Source organism: Electrona antarctica (assembly GCF_951216825.1).
Source record: "Electrona antarctica genome assembly, chromosome: 9".
Taxonomy (NCBI): Eukaryota; Metazoa; Chordata; class Actinopteri; order Myctophiformes; family Myctophidae; genus Electrona; species Electrona antarctica.
The window spans coordinates 50,953,715-50,970,617 of NC_136790.1; the positions used below are offsets into that span (position 1 = coordinate 50,953,715).

The 16,903-nt window shown below is 43.0% G+C and overlaps 1 protein-coding gene across 1 annotated transcript in view; it reads left to right on the forward strand.

Moving 5' to 3' along the window:
* LOC306929246 (uncharacterized protein) overlaps window positions 1–7,894 on the forward strand; it is a 103,257-nt gene extending 95,363 nt beyond the window's left edge. Inside the window, exons 19-25 of the mRNA XM_079509688.1 lie at window positions 667–810; window positions 1,760–1,888; window positions 3,076–3,201; window positions 3,311–3,427; window positions 4,540–4,668; window positions 5,652–5,775; window positions 6,589–7,894. Of these exons, the coding sequence (XP_079365814.1) occupies window positions 667–810; window positions 1,760–1,888; window positions 3,076–3,201; window positions 3,311–3,427; window positions 4,540–4,668; window positions 5,652–5,775; window positions 6,589–6,952 (1,133 nt within the window). The 3' untranslated portion in view covers window positions 6,953–7,894. The remainder of the gene's footprint in view (window positions 1–666; window positions 811–1,759; window positions 1,889–3,075; window positions 3,202–3,310; window positions 3,428–4,539; window positions 4,669–5,651; window positions 5,776–6,588) is intronic.
* The last annotated feature ends 9,009 nt before the right edge of the window (window positions 7,895–16,903 follow it).

Consider the following 16,903-nt stretch of genomic DNA (forward strand, 5'->3'; position numbering starts at 1 on the left):
TTTTTACGGCTCTAGCAGTGATTCTCAACCCGTTTAATTCCAAGGACCCTCAGTTTAATTTGCATTATTAGTCTACGGACCCCCATTTAATGGCATTTCTATCTCTGGGACCCCAATTTATATCCTAAAATCAAAGTTAATTTAGTTTAAGTTACAGACCAATAATGGTCCATTTGGTTCCTAATTATCATTTAGCTGGGGGACCCCCTTGGAACTCTCTCAATGACCCCTATAGGGGTCCCCGCCGGACCCCACTTTGGGAACCACTGCTTTAGGGTGGTTGTGTTCCATTTGACATCCTTCTCCTATTACAGCAGCTCATCGTGAATGCTGCTGCTGTGTTTGCACATTGTTGTACTTCACCCAGCAGATATATGAGAGCTTTCTTTTCTCATTAGTCATGTTTACAAAAGACAGACGGTCAGGAAATGCAGCTCAGTTTCCACTTGGTTTTGGTGCCTATGGTGGCCTTTCTCCATCACAAGACTGTGTTCACTGAGTCTGTATCTAGTTAACATTTCCCTCGCCCCTCCCCTCTCTCTCTCTCCAGACATCAACGAGTGCAGCAGTCTCAGTGAACCTCTCTCTCTCTCTCTCTCTCTCTCCAGACATCAACGAGTGCAGCAGTCTCAGTGAACCTCTCTCTCTCTCTCTCTCTCTCTCCAGACATCAACGAGTGCAGCAGTATCAGTGAGCCGTGCAGTCCTGGGTTTAACTGCATCAACACGGTGGGCTCCTACACCTGCCAGAGGAAGGTGATCACGTGTAACACCGGCTACCAGGCCAGCCCCGATGGAGCCAAGTGTGTAGGTGAGTTTGCGCGTGCGTGCGCCTGCTAGATATACTTGGACGAGGTCAAGATGTCCCCACAAGCAGTATTCTTGGGGACAGGGGGATGGGGGACCCCAGTCAGTCTTGTCATTAGCCTGCCCGCGGAAGGCAGGCGCACAGAAACACACTGCCGGCAGTGTGGTGTTTCTGTGTGCCCGCCTTCCGAATTGATTGTGTTAAAACCAGTCATAACAGCTCAGACACGCCCCCTCTGTAGACATTTTTAAATCTCAACTCAAGACTCACCTCGTCACTCTTGCTTTTAGTTGAGTTTTAATATCTGCGTTACTTCCTACTCTGTCCTGACTGATTTGCTGCATGTTTTATTTTCTTTCTATATTTTGTACGCTTTTATTTTGTTCTTTGCCATTGTTGTTTTATCATTTGAACTATTTGCTTGTGTTTTATTGCTATTTTTATGTTCTGCCCTTTGAAGCACTTTGAGCTGCATTTATGTATGAAAAGTGCTAGTATATAAATGTGCCGGTAAAGTTTATTATTATTATAACAGTCGAGTGGGACACATTACAACATAACTACACTCGGATAATACAGAGATACTTCATTTAAACCTTACCTATAGAGAGATAATACAGAGATACTTCATTTAAACCTTACCTATAGAGAGATAATACAGAGATACTTCATTTAAACCTTACCTAGAGAAAGATAATACAGAGATACTTCATTTAAACCTTACCTAGAGAAAGATAATACAGAGATACTTCATTTAAACCTTACCTAGAGAAAGATAATACAGAGATACTTCATTTAAACCAATAGAAAGCAAATGGCTTTCACTGCCAAGCCTGGTGTATGTTCCCCTTTATGGACATGAATACATTTGTTAAAGTTTGTGTGTGTGTGTGCGTGTGCGTGTGCGTGTGCGTGTGCGTGTGTGTGTGTGCGCGTGCATGCGTGCGTGTAGACATGGATGAGTGTCAGACCGGGGGTCATCGGTGCGGAGCTTCTCAGGTGTGTGTGAACCTGCCAGGCAGCTACAGGTGTGACTGTCAGACTGGATACCAGTATGACGCAATACGACAACTCTGCACAGGTGAGTCATTTAACACTGATGATGATGATGATTAACACAATCCAAATTCCAACCCCACATTATTACCAGCTGCTGCCTTATATCCCATGGCTGAGAGGTCGGCTAGTGGCAAAAAAGTGTGTGGTTGCCTAGAAACGAGGCAGCCAATCAGGACGACAGGATGTCAGTACAGCCAATGAGAAACACAGGTCTCAACTACAGCAAGTGGGCGTGAAAGCACCGCAGAGAGAACATTGACCAGCTGTGCTTACACAGCAGCTGGTAAACATTAAGTGATCAGAACAACATTCAATTTGTTCATAAGTTCAGAGAAGAAAGTTGTAAACCAGTAGAATATTGTCCCACAGTGTAGTACCTCTGTATTTAATAGTAACCATGACTAGTATGTAGTATGTAGTATGTATGTCGTATTTGTGTACTTGAGAATTTGATTGAAAGTATAATTACTAAATGGCTTGGGAATGGAGTTGGGGTTAATGTGTTGTGTGTTGTGTGTTGTGTGTTGTGTTGTGTGTTGTGTTCTGATGATGTGCCTCATACCGGGCGGCAGTGGCTCAGTGGGTAGAGTGACCGGATAGGAACCGCAAAGGTTCCCAGTTCAAACCCTGTGGGGCTCCCCCAGAGGTAGTGTCGAAAGGGTCCTTGAGCAAGACTCTGAACCCCTAATTGCTCCCGATGTGCAGGAATGTGTGTGTGAATGGGTGAATGTAATGCACAATCTATGTAAAGGTGTGTGAATGGGTGAATGTAATGCACAATCTATGTAAAGGTGTGTGAATGGGTGAATGCAATGCACAATCTATGTAAAGGTGTGTGAATGGGTGAATGCAATGCACAATCTATGTAAAGGTGTGTGAATGGGTGAATGCAATGCACAATCTATGTAAAGGTGTGTGAATGGGTGAATGCAATGCACAATCTATGTAAAGGTGTGTGAATGGGTGAATGCAATGCACAATCTATGTAAAGGTGTGTGAATGGGTGAATGTAATGCACAATCTATGTAAAGGTGTGTGAATGGGTGAATGTAATGCACAATCTATGTAAAGGTGTGTGAATGGGTGAATGCAATGCACAATCTATGTAAAGGTGTGTGAATGGGTGAATGCAATGCACATGCATCTATGTAAAGCGCCTTGGATAAAGGCGCTATATAAATGCACCATTTACCATTTATACCTCCACAGACATCAACGAGTGCTGGCGGTATCCGGGCCGTCTGTGTGCTCAGACCTGTGAGAACACCCAGGGCTCCTACCACTGCTCCTGCACCGCAGGCTTCTCCCTGGCCTTCGACGGGAAGAACTGTGAAGGTAAACACCCGTCTGGACCTAGAGGTTCCCCTCTCCAACGTCACCAGAGTCTACTTGAATTGCATCAAACGAGTATTGAAGTAAAATGTAAATGTTCTGTGTTCCTCAGATGAGAACGAGTGTGAGAAGAAGCCGTGTGCTCAGGAGTGCGCCAACATCTACGGCTCGTACCAGTGTTACTGCCGTCAAGGATTCTACCTGAAAGAGGACGGACACACCTGTGAAGGTAGGCGTGGCAATAACCATGTCTCTCTCCCCATTTCCTGTCAGTCCCATGGATTAAAGTTCTGAGTCGCCACGACTGATTTCAGTCATTTCAACTCATTTGGATTCCACAGAAGTCAGCATGTCTTCTTTTTACCTACATTTTTATCCCATGATTTTGTAACATGTTTTCACCCATTGTCAATTATCTAACGTAAGCCTGGGCTCTACACTCCGTCCGCCAACCTGGGGAGAGCAACGGACTGACCTCATGCTTCCTTCAATGCATGAGGAGTCCAAGCAGCTTCTTTTCACCTGACAGGGGGGAAGTTTCCCCGGTTGGACGTACAGTAGCGCGTGGAAGGAACACATTATTCCGACCAGTTCCTTTCTCCTCCATCAGGCGCCCCGGCTGGCCAGCAGGGGGAGGTAGTTTAGAGACCAGGATTACTGCATGTTTTTTTTGTGAGGGTACCTACCCTAGGGGACACGGGGAGAACATGCAAACGCCACACAGAAAGCATGTCTTCTGTAGAAGTGTGTCCTGCACCAAAAATACTGCGATGTGTTGTAAGCTTGTAGATAGCCTATTTTCGGTAATTAGTCATTTCAATCTTCCAGAAAACAACAGCAACATTTCTCCGTGAGATTGTATTTTGCTTGAATCCATGCGGTCTACTTACTGTCCTATCAACATAGGCATAAAAGCCCCAAAATAAATGTTAAATCCCGACAACAGTGATGTGTAACCTCTGTGTGTGTGTCTCCTTCATGCAGACATGAATGATGTGTAACCTCTGTGTGTGTGTCTCCTTCATGCAGACATGGATGATGTGTAACCTCTGTGTGTGTGTCTCCTTCATGCAGACATTGATGATGTGTAACCTCTGTGTGTGTGTCTCCTTCATGCAGACATTGATGATGTGTAACCTCTGTGTGTACAGTCTCCTTCATGCAGACATTAATGATGTGTAACATCTGTGTGTGTGTGTCTCCTGCAGACATTGACGATGTGTAACCTCTGTGTGTGTGTCTCCTTCATGCAGACATTAATGATGTGTAACCTCTGTGTGTGTCTCCTTAATGCAGACATTAATGATGTGTAACCTCTGTGTGTGTGTCTCCTTCATGCAGACATTGACGAGTGCAGTCAGAGCGTGGCCAACCTGTGTGCCTTCCAGTGCGTCAACGTGGCGGGCAGCTACCAGTGTGCCTGTCCACCCCACGGCTACCAGATGTCAGCCAACGGACGCACATGCAAGGGTCAGCATTCAGCACCTCACCCGTCCTAAACCACTGTTGTGTTTCCCTAAACACTGAGTCGCTCGGGATCCAGTTGTGGGTCGCGGAGTTTTTGGGGGGTATAGAGCATTGCAGTCCCACCCCCTTTCATGACGACGCCAGGCCCAGGAAATAGTTCCCAATGCATTTTTCCCATAGACATTTCAAAACGTATTTATTTAAAGACCTTATAAGCGTCGTACAAAGCCAACTCTTGTCGTGACAAATCATGACAACAAACACAATATTTTGGACCAAACAAATAATTACAAAGAAGAAAAACAACAACAAAAGTGTTGTAACCTGCCGTTTTCTTCTTCTTTCTAATTATTTGTTCAGCCCCAAAAATTGTGTTTGTCACGACAAGAGTTGGCTTTGTCCGCGGCATAAACGCCTTTAAATAAATACTTTCTGAAAAGTCTATGAGGAAAATGAACGGGGATTTATTTTCCGGGTCTCTCGAGGGGGCGGGACTGCGACGCTCTATAGGCCTATATACTATATTTTTGTTTCCTACATTATTAATGGCACACATTATGCGTTTTTGACCAATAACCTTCATAAGAGCATTAGATTCAACTCGATTATTCACAAGGTTAATTATTAATTATTCAACTCAACCCACAGCAGAGATCTTAAAGGTCTGGTGACATTAAAAAAAAAGGTTTTTGTAATTTTTCTTATATTTTTGTTTTGTCTTCTGAGCTCAATTGCACCCAAAAAACTTTCTGAGGTCTCTGGTTTTCTGAAGTGTTCTGATTTGCCTGTGGACTGTGATGTAACAGTCCACAAATCCCATATATGACATAACAATTTGCCAGCAGATGTCACTGTTGATGGGTTTATGACTGTGTTCATTGCAGCTCAAAAGGCTTCAGAACAAACAGAGAAAACCCCTGCAAGTGACGGTTGGTTTAGGCAGCCTGGTCGGTATTAAAACTACGCTTTGATCCATTGTGTTTCAGATATCGACGAGTGCACGGCTGGAAGCCACAACTGTTCGTATGGGCAGTCGTGCTTCAACATCCAGGGAGGCTTCAGGTGTCTGTCCTTTGACTGTCCTCCCAACTACAAGAAGGTGTCTGACACGTGAGTCCTGTTTCACTGCTGCAAACATCCGTCTCCTGGATTGTTCGCGTCGTCCCACTAGTGCGCTTGACTGGCTTTTTTGCGCCAAACTATTTTCACCTACAGACCCTGATGAGTCAAAGCATGTTGGCGTTTTAAACTTTAATGAAGTACCCTGATTTTATCTCTGTCCTCTTTTTTTTCTTTTTCTTTTTTACTTTTTTTTTTTTTTTAGATATTTTTTTTGCGGCTTACGCCTTTTATTGTTTTTTTTGAAGGGACAGACAGTAGGCTGACAGGAAACGGGAGAGAGATGGAGGAAGACATGCAGTAAAGGCCGTGCCGGGCTCGGGAGTCGAACCCGCGGCACACTGCGACTGGATTACCAGTCGGGTGCCCAGACGGTTACGCCACCGCCTGGGCTCTTTTTTACTTTTTTGAGTGCTCAGATCACCCCTCTTTCCCGTGCTATGTAGTCCCTTTTTGAGTGGTGCAGCCACTCCATTGCCCAGCAATGTGTGTCCCTGGCTGGCTGGGTCCCTGACTGGGTCCGTCCGAGCACGGAAATTGCGTCTTTTTTCAACACCAAGTGTCACTGTTGCGCAGCCTAACCCACACAAACACACACACACGCACGTGCGCACAGTGCAAGTACAGAACAAATACAGTACAGCACCACTCAGTTCAGACGGGTCTGATTTCTTTTTTACTTTTGCACCTCCACTGAGCATCTAGTTGATTTTTTTTTCCCGCTTTATTTTCACTGAATGTTTGACCCTGTCTCTCTCCCTCCCTCTCTCCCTCTCCCTCCCTCCCTCTCCCTCCCTCCCCCAGGCGGTGCGAGAGGTCCAGCTGCCCCGCCAACTCGGCGGCCGACTGCCAGACGTCTCCGCTGAGGATCACCTACTACCAGCTGAGCTTCCAGACGCACATCGTGGTGCCGGCGCAGATCTTCCGCATCGGGCCCTCGCCGGCCTACGCGGGCGACCAGATCTCGGTGGCGGTGGTGCGCGGCAACGAGGAGGACTTCTTCTCGGCGCGGCGGCTCAACGGCCACGCGGGCGCCGTGTACCTGCAGCGGCAGGTGCGGCGGCCGCGCGACTTCCTCATCGACGTGGAGATGAAGCTGCTCAGGCAGGGCGCGCTCACCTCCTTCCTGGCGAGGATATACGTCTTCATCACTGCCAGCGCCGCCTAACATTCACGTAAATCCAGTGGTGCGTAAAGTATTTTTACTTAAGTACTGTACTTAAGTACAATTTTGAGGTATTTGTACTTTTACTTGAGTATAGTAGTTACTTTGGAGATTTAAATTTTGATTAGAAAACCACTTCCAACGCTACACATTTCGGCCATTTGAAAATAGCCGATCTACAAGCTCACAATGCGTCGCAACGTGACACATTGTGAGCTTGTTGATCTGCTATTTTCAATAGATTTTGTACACAAAAATGTTGATGCCGATACTTTTGTACTTTTACTCAAGTACATTTTCAATTCCGTACTCCGTACTTAAGTAAAACAATTGAGTACTTTTTCCACCACTGCATAAATCTTAGAACAAAAAAAATAAAAATGAATCTGACCCACGCGTCACACACGGCCCGCAACTGGGATGTGACCAGATATGTCCCCCGGCCTTTGCGTGGGACTGTCCCTCATTTCTAAGACTTTTCAGGCGTCCCACAAACTGAGACCCTGTCCCACATTGTGACTGACGATCATCAGTGTTCAAATGCCCCATTTGTTTAGTCCCCTAGTTGGTGTTCAGTTGTAAATCACTCTTTTACTGCAAGATGTGTTTTAAGCATGTTCAAATAACATGAGAAATATCCCTTAGGCCTAGACTACAGTATCAAGTTGACCACCCATGCCCAAAATTTGCTTTTAAAATAAATGTAACACGTCAGATGAGTTTAATAACAAAATGATAAGCAATATTAGCCTATGGTCGAATATGACATCGAGGCATTTAACCCATTTTGACCTGAGATTCTAAAAATGTCTTCTACATCCTGACAGTTTTCTGAAAAAGCTATGTTTCTATGTCAGTGGTTCTTCGATTTTTCAAAAATAGCAGACCTACAAGCTCGTAGTGCGCCACTCGGTGGCGCGCTATGAGCTTGTAGATCTGCTATTTTTCAATAGCTAAAGCATAACATAATGCTAACACCAAAAGGGGTTCCCGCCCCAAAATGGGTTAAGTAATATGTTTCTATCAAATATGCTCCTGTCAACAGTTTGGATCTGGTCACCCATACCTGCAACGGGAATAAAGCTACTATGCACCATAGATATATATAAACTCTAGATAGCTGTTGGCCAATGGAGAGCGACGTCGTTACGTGGCGGACATCTTACCTCGGGCCACATAACATTGTGTCTATGGGGCATGTACTCTTAAATGACCATAACTTGCTCAATTTTCAACCGATTTTCAAACGGTTTGGTTTGTTATAAACGTCAGAGACGCCCGCATACTTATATGCTTTTATACGACGTTCATATAAAAAAAGAATGAAGCAGATAAGCATCCATAGCCACGTTGACAACGTTTGTAATAAACCAACCCGTTTGTAAATCCGTCAAGATTTGAGCGAGTTATGACTGTTTCTGTTTGAGCTGCCATTGAACATACTGTACTGTAGCCCCGAAGTAAGATGGCTGCCGGGTGAACGACGTCAGAAACTCCGCCTTGAGCCATCTAGAGTTTATATATATCTATGCTATGCACAGCATAGTAGTAGCTCAAGTTGTAGTGGGAAGGAAGATGCCCAATTTCATTCGAATATGGCCATGTATGGAGCCTATCCCCTAAAATAAATCCACCCCCAACGCGTTGACCCGTCCGAAGTGGACTTCTGTGGAATGTTTGCCAGTGAAACGGGTGCCACATTGGTCAAATCCTGCAACTCGTCACCCATGTTACGCAAGCGGGTGAGAATTGCTGTATATGTTTTTGTCACATTGGTGCTAAACTTTTCCACTTCTGCTACTACCTGCAAAACATCTGTAAGCCTGTACGATATTACAACTCCTTGATCCTTTTTCATCTCTAATGCAGATGCAGTTTATTTAAATGTTTTTCAGACTTCTTACAATGTTTGCCAAAGTACCCGCATTGTCCCGAATATAAGACGACTCTGATTATAAGACGACCCCCATTTTTCTAGATTTGTGTGTGAAAAAATAGTCTAGTCCCCGACTAGATATATCTATACGACCCTAGCCTGGGCACCATATCATTTCGGTATATGATCCGGGCGGGAGCGGATGATATCATGTTGTAGTATTGTTTTGTAGTCGACAGGCAGGAACAACGAACCCGAACTTCCTTTTCCCTCAAACCGATTTTTCTCAATAAAAGCTGCAGGCTACGAGAGCTTTTATTGTTATTCTTCCGGTTTGAGGGAAAAGGAAGTTTGTGTTTGTTGTTCCTGCCTGTCGACTACAACAAAAAAAGACTACAAAACATGACGTAACGATATCATCCGCTCCCGAGCGGATCATATACCGAAATGAAACAGAGACCAGGCTTTCCTCCGAGGTGGTGGAAAGCCTGGTGAGGCGAGGTTAATACGACCCAGTTTTTTGAGTGGTGTAAACCACTCCTACAACTGGCTTTTGTGTGCATAAAAAAATGACCATGGTTGCTATGTTCAAAATAATTTCTGACGTAATTAAATCACACCCGGGTGAACTGGATGACCGTAGCAACCGTGGTCATTTTCTCTGCACAAAAAAAGCCAGTTGTGAAATCACATCCAGGTGTGATTTCATTACGTCAGATCAGAGCTGATCATGCTATATAAAACCTTACACCACTCAGTTCACACGGGTGTGATTTTTATAGGATATTTCCGTTTTATATTTCCGTCTTATATTCAGGCCAATAGGGTATTTCATTCTGTGTCAATGTTAATTATGTATTTTATAGTTGTTTTGGTTTTTTTCTTTCTTTTTTTTGTTGCCTTTCATGTACTGACGTCTGTAACCAACGTGAATGCTATTCTGATGGCGAACATTTGGGCGAAAATATCCGATCTACAAGCTCAATAACAATAGCAATAACATTGCGAGCTTTATAGTCAACTAAGTGTACTATAGGGTTTTAAGCAAACTAGTAAGTTGTATGACGAATGGCTAAGATATCAACAAGCTCACAATGTAAGCTTGTCGAGCTGATATTTTTGCTTTTTTTATTTTGTTTTGAAAATAAATTTCTTTTGTAATCTTTTGCCTATACAATGACATGCATACAACTGCTATGCCAGGTTGAGAGTGGTCAAGTGTCTCGACTTGACATGCCACTATCAATTAGGGTTGGGATCCTTTAATTTTAGGCATGGGAAAAATGAAGTGCCTTTTTATTTTTAATGGAACCAACAAAATGGCCACCACTGCTATGCTCTATTGCATACATCATCATCATTTTTCGACCGCGGTCGAGATCATGGATTTCACAATGCCACGCCAGACTTCCCGGTCCTTCATTACCATCCCCAGTTCCTGGTTACTGATGCATGTGTCCTATAGCGATGACATCAGGGAGTTTTCTACCTCTGGTCTGCTTTGAGGCAGGAGTCCAGAGAAGAAGGGAACATATAACCTCATCGTCATCGTCATCATCATCATCATCATCATCATCATCATCATCGTCATCATCAACACCTTTATTTATACTCAGAGATACAGTTGAGGGCAAGCCCTCATTTTCAATGTAGCCGAGGTTACAATACACAAAATACAGTCAAAACCTATACATCAAACATTATAAATCAGGATAAATTACAAAGGAACCTTATACAGAACCACCATCAGTAAAATAGTGAAAAATGTTCTGGAGCATTCCTTTGAACTGACCGAAGGATGGCAGGGAGCTCAGTTTTAAAGAGTTTTGGAGTTCATGATCAGCTCTCTATAGCAGTGGCTGGCAAACTGTGTTCTTCTGGATCGGACTAGTGAAGAAACACAGGGAAGGTTGCCGTATATTAGATAAACGGCAACCCTAACGGGTCCATTTGGTTCCATTTGGTTCATTTAGCTGGAGACCCCCTGGAACTCTCTCAAGGACCCCTGTGGGTCCCCGGACCCCACTTTGAGAACCACTTCTAGAGCGGACGTGAAGTCCACACACTGCACCAGCTCTGACAGTGTGATTAAAAAATAAAATAAAAACACGGAAAGGGTTCCAAATGTGATGGAATGGAACTAATGTTGGGTTCCTCAATGTTGGAGCTTCTGGATCCCTAACCCTAGTTGAAAGTGGTCTTTGTCTTCCCACTGGCAACGTCCAACTTCACGAGCACCACTTTATCCCACGATTTTGTAACCCATTTTCACCCCTGTGTCAATTATCTAATGTGATCCTGGGCTCTACACACCCTCCGCCAACCTGGGGAGAGCAACGGACTTGAACTCATGCTTCCTTCATGCCTGAGTGTCCAAGTTGCTCCTTTACACCTGACAGGGGGGAGTTTCCCTGGTTGGACGTAGCGCATGGAAGGAACACGTTATTCCAACCAGTTCCTTTCCCCTCCATCAGGGGGAGGCAGTTTAGAGACCAGGATTACTGCATGTTTTTTGTGAGGGTACCTACCCTAGGGGACACGGGGAGAACATGCAAACTCCACACAGAAAGGCCCTTTCTTCCACCGCGGAACTCTTTGACTGGACAATAGCATCATTTGCGTCAAATCAAACGGGATATCTCCTGTATGGTCTCACTCACACTGTTGCAACATGCATACAACATTTGTCTTGTGTCTTGTCCGTGTTAGTCACATGGTTTGACAAAACATTTTTGTTTGATGCGGGGGAGGGGGGCACAACACAGCCATCAAACAAAAATGTATTGTCAAACCATGTGACTTCCATTGGAAATGCATTGGGGCGGCCATTAAACTCGGACAAGACACAAGACAAATGTATGCATGTTGCAACAGTGTGAGTGAGGCCTATCTCTTACCGCATCTGGTTGTTTATTATTATTATTATTATTAAAATACTTTCCAAAGGTTTGATTGGATGAAGTGTGGGTGATGCAATCCAGTGCAAATCAATCATACATCAAACGGTCCAAGGGACCTGCGCTCATAGCACTGAGAATATTTGTGTTTTTGTTGTTGTTGTTGATTCAATATGTTATGTTTATTTTTGCTTATTACTGGACATATCTTATTGTGTTTTTATGTGGGGTTTTTTTTTTGTATTTATCTCAGGGCTAAATCATCCAGTCTTGTTCACAGCTGACAGATTGATTTGTAGTGTGCTTATAAGCAGTATGCGTCCATGAACAGTGTTGCCAGATCTTCCAGGTTCTACAGAAACAAGCCCAAAATAAGTGACTATATAGGCTGCATGACACAAATCTTGTATGGTGGGGGGTCCCTGGCACAAAACATTTGCAGTTGGGGTGGACAAATACATATCAATTTGGGGAGGGGGGGGGGGGTGGATGACATGAAGATGAAATGTGTGAGAATTACTGGTTTCGACAACATTAGGAAGCAAATCCAAATACACTTTAGAATCAAACATACAACCCACAACTACCAATATTTGCACGAGACAAGCCCGAAGTCGCTTAATCAGACCTGGCATGCTGTTGAAGCAATTGCAATATCAAAGTGAGTAGCGGCTGTGAGTATCGGAGCACATGATGTAACAGACATGTTCGCCTTTCACTTAATTGTGTCTGTAGCCAATTAAAATGCAATATCTCACCGCAAAAACATACAGATCACATTCTGCTGTTGACCAAACTGTGGCAATGTATTTACTATCATTGATGACTCTCATATTTATACTAATGATGATCTATAGGCTACGTTGGATTAAGTCAATCTCAAGTCAATCTCAAACCATACACAGATCAAACATATTCCATGCGATATAGTATTTTATTTCATATACAATAGTATTTTATTTCATGAAATAAAACACACACACACACACCAGCAAGCACATGGCACACTGTTTGTTACCAGCTCTGTTTAGTTTGGAAGTAAGAGAGATAAATAAAACATTCCATAATGTAACGTTACTCCATGTGGACCTGGAGTGGACCTCCCTGCCTTTCAGTACCCTACAAGTGGTTTGAACCATCAGGGTATCCGGTGGTGTCCCGTATATAACTAGCCCACAGCCATTCGTACCGGCCAATTCACACCGTTTCTTTTTTGTTTTGAAGTTGTTCTTCTGGAAATCGGACTTGAGTGGGGTTTGAACCTACAACCTACGTCCAGATCATGTACCTAGTGTGCTAACTCACTGAGCTACTTGCTACCTGCCACAACAATGTCTTCCTTTGCCTTTGAGTAACAACATTGATACGAAAGATGTATGAAAAAAATAAAATAACAGAAAATGTGGCTATTGTTTGTAGTGCTGTTGTTTTTCTAGACGTTTAAATGTCTATGAACCACAATGGAAACAAGCCTCTGGCTTGCTCTTCTATCATTTTCCATTTGGCTTTTTGTACAATGCTTGCACAGTGGCTCACTGAGTAGAGAGCCTGTGGAATGTGGACACGCATGCTGGAACTTTTTACTTTGAAATGTTTTGTAGTTGGGGCTCAATGGCAGCTCTATGGCACGTCAAAATTATTTTCGCTCCTATGCCACCAAAATGTGGAACGCCCTACCAACAGTCATTAAGACATGCAAATCCCTTGACTCCTTCAAAACCGCTCTCAAAGGGCACCTACGGATGGCTGCAATTCGAAACTGGCCCCCGTAAAATCTGAATCCCCCCCCACCGCCCCCCCTTTTTTCCCCTCACTGTATATGTTTCTTTTCCCTTTTTACCTCCATTATGATGAATTCCTGTACTGTTCTTTGTCTATATAGAAGTGTCTATTTGTACGTCTCTAAATGTTTTGATGAATTGAACATGGTGGACCCTGTTGTAAACAAGTGTAATGCTTAATTGGGTCGTCCACTCACAGTTAACAGCCTTTGTATTGAGTTTGTGCTTGAAATGTACTGTAATTCTGCAAACTGTTAATAAAATTTTCAATCAATCAATCAATCAATCAATCAATCAACATATCACTTTCACCTAGAAACTCCATTCACACTTTTTGAGTGGTGCAACCACTCCAAGGAACAGCAATGTCCGTGTTAACCTATGTGACTATGTGTGTGACTATGAGTACCAGTAGGGGCACAAGTGGCGCTGTTGTGCCAGAAACAGAGAGAGAGAGAGAGAGATAGTGTTGCACTGTTGCCTAGTGCTAATTACAGAGAGAGAGAGAGAGGCAGGGGGAGAGGGGAGTTGCACCACTCAGTTCACACAGGTGTGATTTTATAATTCAGCTTACTGTGGGCACACATGTTGGAACTTTTTACTTTGAAATGTTTTGTAGTTTCTGGGTTATTTAACTTAAACGCCCAATGCATTCTCAATGGCAATAGCACAAACTTTGGCATGCTACTAGTCCTACATACTTACACCTAGAAACCCCATTCATACCTATTTAGGTTCATCTTACGGTGGACATGTTTGCCTGAAAAGGAATCTTTGAAATGTGTCATAGTTTTAGAAATATAGTGCTTTCAAATTTGAGGGATTTATAATGGGGCTCAATGGCAGCTCTATGGCACGTAAAAAAATCACTTTCACCTAGAAACTCCATTCACACTTTTTATAATTCAGCTTACTGTGGGCACACACGCTGGAACTTTTTACTTTGACATGTTTTGTAGTTTCTGAGTTATTTAACTTAAACTCCAAATGCATTCTTAATGGCAATAGCACAAACTTTGGCATGCTACTAGTCCTACATACTTACACCTAGAAACCCCATTCATATCTATTTAGGTTCATCTTACGGTGGACATGTTTGCCTGAAAAGGAATCTTTGAAATGTTTCATAGTTTTAGAAATATAGTGCTTTCAAATTCGAGAGATTTATAATGGGGCTCAATGGCAGCTCTATGGCAAGTCAAAATATCACTTTCACCTAGAAACTCCATTCACACTTTTTATAATTCAGCTTATTGAGGGCACACATGCTGGAACTTTTTACTTTGAAATGTTTTGTAGTTTTTGAGTTATTTAACTTAAACGCCCAATGCATTCTCAATGGCAATAGCACAAACTTTGGCATGCTACTAGTCCTACCTAGAAACCCCATTCAAACTTTAAAATGTTCATCTTACGGTGAACTGAAAATGAATCTTTGATACAGTAGTGCTGCTTTAATGCCACAGGGAAAACGTAGTTTGTCGGCTTCACTTCACTTCCCACAGAAGAGCAGTTAGGCACTTTAACACAACCTGGGACTGCCTGCTTTCCAGGCAGCCTCTCTACCCATTCAACTGCCTCTTCTTATCAACACAATGATTCTCAAACATCGTCATGTCAAGGAAGGACACCCAAAGTAATAGGTATTTGGCCACAGACCCCCATCTATCATATGATTCAGAGAGACGAGCCTTGTCTGGATTTGAACCCACAACCTGAGGATCATACACAACACAGTGTCTTAACAGAGTGAGCTAGAGTGTCACCTATCCCAGTTTAGGGTGTTCTTCTGGACCGGTTACCCTTTAAAACATGTGTTGAGCAGAAGGACATGGGTTTGACTTGAACCCACGACCTACGGCTCACATAAACAGCATCTTAACACAGAGAGCCACCATGCTCTCTGAGAATTGCCTCAGCTCTCCATCTCTTTCCAGTGTTCTTCTGGATGATGTTCTCCAAAAAATGCACCAGAGTAGGAGGAGTTCAGATGGGAGTTGAACTCTCAACCTCTGGCTCACATAGACATTGCCTTAACACTAGGCACGTTTACATGTCACGTTCTATTCGGGTTAAAACAAGGTTTTAACCCGATTAGAACATGACATGTAAACGTGCCTAGTGATTCCTCACAGTTTGTCTTCTGTTTTAGGTTGTTCTTCTGGTTAATCCTCTCCGCTCCGCTTCGCGTCAGCGGTAAATCACCCTGTCTGTCTGTGAATTATCTCCCGACAAGGAGATTATTCTTACGTTATTATATTATGCTGTAGTATAAATGAAAATAAAACCAGAATGCAACTGAAATAGTAAGATAAATCTTTACTTCTTTTTTGAACAGAGCATAACATTTAATAAGAACATTTGAAACAGAAGGAAAGACAGCAATATAAAAATGTGCCACAAAAATGCTTTTGTCTCTGTCTGCATGTAGTAGTTATGTCCCGTAATATGTTGTGCATTATTTCCAACTCAATTATATATATAAAAAAATGACCCTGTAGTGAATTTCTAGTCCTCCTCATCATAATAAAAGAGTATTTTTCCTGGGTGGTCCGCGGCCCACCCACGCAACCACCCAACCCGGCAGAGAGCATGTTCATTGCATAGTTCCTATTTATTGGTATCAACAAGACGGTTTGAAATAGGCTATGCAAAATTCTGCCATTTTCTAATTTTAATCCTGAAAAGTAACAGTTTTGGACATGAGGTTTCCACCCGACAAGAGACAATATTAATATTATATATTAATTATCATCTCAGTGTTTTGGCAAATTATTCGCGCCCCCGCCCACAATTTGAGAACCACTGTAATAGAAGGACAATATAATACATAACCCACCACCATAACCTCTGTGCAACTCCATTATCTATTATAAATATATGTGTGTGTGTGTGTGTGTGTGTGTGCGATACATAACCCACCACCACAACCTCTGTGCAACTCCATTATCTATTATAAATATATGTGTGTGTGCATGTGTGCGATATAAGTACATAACCCACCACCACAACCTCTGTGCAACTCCATTATCTACTCTAACTCCATTATCTATTATAAATATATGTGTGTGTGTGTGCGTGCGTGCAAACATGCAAACTCCACACAGAAAGGCCCTTACGCCAAGTACATAACCCGCCACCACAACCTCTGTGCAACTACATTCTCTGTTGTGTAAACTAATACAGTTTCTCAGAGAATGGCACTTATTACGTGGATCCTAGTGTACCCTATTATGGTCAAGTCATAATATTTAAAAAAAAAAACATTTGGCACAAATAGCAGAGCTTGTAGATTGGCCACTATCAGCGAAGACATTTGACGTAGAGGGAAACAAATAAGGAAGGGATCAAGTACAGACCTCCTTGGTTTAAAAATAATTAAAAACTAAATGCAGGAAAT